The sequence below is a fragment of the Alligator sinensis genome, unplaced genomic scaffold (genome assembly GCF_000455745.1).
Source record: "Alligator sinensis unplaced genomic scaffold, ASM45574v1 scaffold469_2, whole genome shotgun sequence".
NCBI lineage: Eukaryota > Metazoa > Chordata > Crocodylia > Alligatoridae > Alligator > Alligator sinensis.
Genome location: NW_005842988.1, coordinates 386,015 through 390,067, shown reverse-complemented (window position 1 = coordinate 390,067; position 4,053 = coordinate 386,015). Strand labels below are relative to the sequence as shown.

Here is a 4,053-nt window from a genome sequence, read left to right as displayed (position 1 = left end):
CCCTACACGTACACCTGTCTGTCTAAGAACATTGCAGCATGGGTACCTATCGCAGCTCCAGGACCAGACATCATTTTTATTATCATTTTCAGACCACATAACCATCAAGCTAGTGGTGCGCTTCCACGATACCTTCATTGTGTCAGTGGACTTCTCCTTCTACGACTGTGCTGCTGTAGCTCTGATGTGGCAGTCAGCACCGTGAGTACATAGTGGTTCCCTGTGTGCAGCTATCCTAGGGTTTGCCCATTCTCATCTCCCTCCTGGACCTCCTCAGTGGCCATTCTTGTTTCATTTCAGGTGCCAGAAATGTGTGAGCAGTTGCTGGGGATGTAACTGGTGCATCCGGCAACACCTCTGCACCCACAAAGCCACCTGTGAAGAAGGGACCATTATCTACAATGAGAGGGTGTGTTTCCAGCTCTGTCCTGTCTGCAGAGGACTCCACTGGATTCCGGCAGGGCTGGAACTTTGTTAAGATCAAGATAACAGCCAGCTGAGTGCCCAGGGGAGGCTCCAAGCTCTCAGAGGGCTGGCTGCCTCGTAGGCATGGCAGATGGGGGCTCTGCATGGGTGAAGAAGGGGTTGTCAGGTGCAGGGAGATGCAACAGTCAGGCCTCTTGTTCAGGCAAGTCAGTGTTGCCCTGCCTGCCTGTCTGATGTCAGCTGTCTAGGGAGGCTCGAGCAGAGAACCAGTTTTGGAGAGGGAGGTGCGGGAGATGATGGGCATAGCTTAAGGTGTCAGGTTGATGCACCTGAGAGGCCAAGGGTGATGGGGAGTGACAAGTGCCTCTCGGGGGTGTGGTGAGGAAGCCGCATGAGCGAAGAGGCCGATGGCCGGGCTGACCCTTTGTGCTCCGGGTCCTCAGCCTGAAGGCCCCCAGAAGGTGCAGTGCCGTGGCCTTCGTCCCCTGGCTCGGGAGAGCCAGGGCAGCCTTCACGGGGGATGTGGGGCCAGCCCGCCCTTGTTTTCACGTATGTTTTCTCTCCTGTGTTGCTGCCCTTGTGTGTGTGCTGTGACACTCTCTCTGTCTCTCTCCCCTCTCGTTGGCTCTTTCCAGGCACAGATTCCAACCTCAAGTCCATTTCCTTCTTCAGCCGCTCCCAGCACCATGTCCTCCACCCACACCCTGGCGGAGGCCATTGAACCTGTCACTTCCCCACCTCCTACAGTGGTTACCACCATGCCCACCACCAAGCCCGCCCCCACCACTCTGCCTGCCATCCCTAACCCAGCCAGTGAGCCCACAGGGACCTTTGGCCACCCGAGCTCAGCACCTCCGATTACCGTCCTCCCCACTTCTCTTAAGATGGCCACAGAATCCACAGTGCCGCCCTCGACAGACGCCCCCACTGCCATCGGCCTCACCACAGAGCTGCCTGTGGAGTCTGCCACTACCAGCCCAGCAGAGCCTGCGGAGCAGACAGCTTTGCCCTCCCCTGCACCAGCCACAGTCCCGGAAGAGTTGTACACAGACCCACCCACCACAGCTGCCGTCAGCACTCTTTTGCCTGCTGCGGCAGCTGTGACCCCTTCCTCTGATGTCACTGGTTCCCCCTGGCCTCCCACTTCTCTCCCAGGTGCTGAGGCATCCACATCTGCCGTCCCCTCTCCTCTCACCCCCAACCAGACGTCAGGTGCCCCCACTTCCTCTGCTGATTTCCCAGGAGATCTAGAGACTGAACTGCCCGCCTCTGAGGTTCCCTCTTCAGTTCTTCCAGACGGGCTGCTTGGAGAAGGCACGGAGCTGAAGGATGCAGAGGACTGGATGGATCCGCTGCAGACAGAGAATGATACGTCGCCCTTCTCTGCTTCCACTCTTCTCTCAGGCGACGGAGACTCATCAGAGAGGGATGCACCTGACTTCCCCAGAATTCTGCACCCTGGCCTTGATTACCAGTACGACGTCCCTGGGTTCTTGGACGTGGTGAGTCCCTGAAGCTGCTCTCAGACCCCAGAGTGCGGCAACCTTTCGTGGAACACAGGGACAGTTTACAGAATTGGGAGGCCCTGCAGCCCACAGAGGAAGGTGTCTCCTGACAGGGCAGAGGAGCTGCAGCGTGGCAAAGTGTCCAGAGCAGGTGGTGGCAGCCTCAGCAGGGACAGGGCCCTTGTGCTCCAGTGGCGTTTAGCTGGAAGCTGCACAGTGCTCCCTGGGCATGCAAGTGTCTGTGCTCTCCTGCTCGCTCTCCTGGGCACATACACTGCTGTCCATAGCTTGTTAGGGGAGCCCCACTTCCTGCCCTGAGTGGAGACTTCACCTGGGCAGTTGTAGCGCTGGCTGTGAGGAAGCGTGGCTTTCTCCATGCATGTCTGTTTTCCAGAATGAAGAGCTCAGCTGGGGTCCCAGAGCCTGTCCCTGTGTTCAGGGCATTCAGGGATCCTCTCTGTTTCCAGTCAACGTAGAGCGGAAGATAACCCTGCTGGGGAGAAACTTCCATCTGTATGAGGTGTGTGATGGATATTTCCCATCAGTGCGGGGAAGACTTCAGGTGTGCCCAGAGCAGGGCACCTGGATCTCTGTGTGTGTTTTGGGACACAGAGGCCCCAGCAAAGCTGAGGCACTGCCTTGCAGGCTCCTGGAGTGCTTTGAGCCTCCTCCCTGAGACGGGAGCTGGAGGGGAGGCTGGGCTGCAGGGCAGTGGCAAGTATTCTGTGGGCAGGTGCAGCCGTGGGAGCAGGCACTGGTGACATCCTGTGTATCTTCCTGGCTGCAGGATCAGCAGTGGGATTATGAGTGTGTCCTTGTTCTGGAGGGCCGGACCATGGCAATGGATGCTTATGTGGAATGGGAGGAAGCGAACCCATCGCTCTGCTATATCACATGCCAGCTCGACCCGGTAGGTGTCTGGAACGGCAGACCTGTCCCAGACGTTACGCTGACACAGTCTTCTCCAGGTCCAGCTAGGGAGGGGTTTTAAAGTTGCTAGGATTGCAAGCTCTGTGGAGCCTTTAGTGATGTGCTAGGGCCCAATGCATGGGGACTTGGCCCATGACGCTGCTGCCCAACACATAATGACGACTGATTCATCAGTGGGAAGAAGCTTAGTGTGATCTGTGCCTTGGCCTGGTGGTACAGCGAGGCCAGCCTGCCATGTTTCACACTACTGTCCCACTCTGGCACACAGTGTGGTGCCCAGCATGAATGCCGCATGCCCCCGGAGGCTGGGGGGGCATGGCGACCACCTGCAGGCAGTGGCGACAGTGTTGGCAGCAGGGGCGTGGTGGCAGCAAGCGGGGAGCCTCCCGCAGGCAGCCGCAGTGGTGTCGGCAGCGGGGGTGGCGAACACTGACCAGTGATGAGTGACACACACACCACCCCCCTGCAGACGCCGCCGGCAGTGTCAGTGCAAGGGGCATGTGGGGGCACGTGAGCGGCAACTGCCTGCAGGCATGAGTAGCACTTTTCATAGGGGGTGCACCGCCAATCTCAGGGGGTGCTTGTGCACCCCCCACATGTTGCCAATGGTGCCCACACTCCTTCATCCAAGCCTCTGCCTTTCCTGCTAGCAGCAGTGCTGTTCACCCACACGTGAGCTCTTCCATTGCTGGTGGAAAATCCTCTTAGAGAACACCAGAAAGACAGGAAGCCAGACACAAGCAGGAAGCCTGAAAAATTAACATCCCAGTCAGCTGATAGGACTGGGAATGTGGGTAATATCAAGGTCTTAGACCTGGCCTCTGTGGAAGGAGGCAAAAGAACACAAGCCCAGAAAGAGTGACTGGCTTCTGCTTCTGCGGGCTGCGTGGCTCCTCTTCTCAGGCTACTGTTGTGGAGTGGAGACGTACACGAGACACTGCCGTTTATCCAGCTGCTATGTTAGTGTCTCCATTGGTCCCTTTGATCCCCTAATACCCTTATCTCTTTGCAGTATAGTTACACAGCACCTCAGCTTGAATTCAGTGCTATGCTGTTTGTGCAGAGGCGGCAACATCTCCGAGTGGACAGCGCAGCAGACCTCCATGGTATGGCAGCAATGCCTCCCCAGCCAAAGAGAGTTTGGGCAATGGGCCAGGGATAGCAGGGAAACCTTAAATGGGGGTGGCTTGCA

General features: G+C 57.5%; 1 protein-coding gene across 6 annotated transcripts in view; it reads left to right on the top strand.

Annotated features, from left to right (window-relative positions):
- The window catches only part of PLXNB1 (plexin B1), a 62,765-nt gene that overhangs the window by 36,710 nt on the left and 22,002 nt on the right, over positions 1–4,053 (top strand). For all 6 annotated transcript variants that reach the window (XM_025192957.1, XM_025192961.1, XM_025192959.1 and 3 more), the window contains 6 exons: positions 93–201; positions 301–409; positions 1,062–1,928; positions 2,326–2,451; positions 2,719–2,841; positions 3,874–3,967. In XM_025192957.1, coding sequence (XP_025048742.1) covers positions 93–201; positions 301–409; positions 1,062–1,928; positions 2,326–2,451; positions 2,719–2,841; positions 3,874–3,967 — 1,428 coding nt within the window. The remainder of the gene's footprint in view (positions 1–92; positions 202–300; positions 410–1,061; positions 1,929–2,325; positions 2,452–2,718; positions 2,842–3,873; positions 3,968–4,053) is intronic.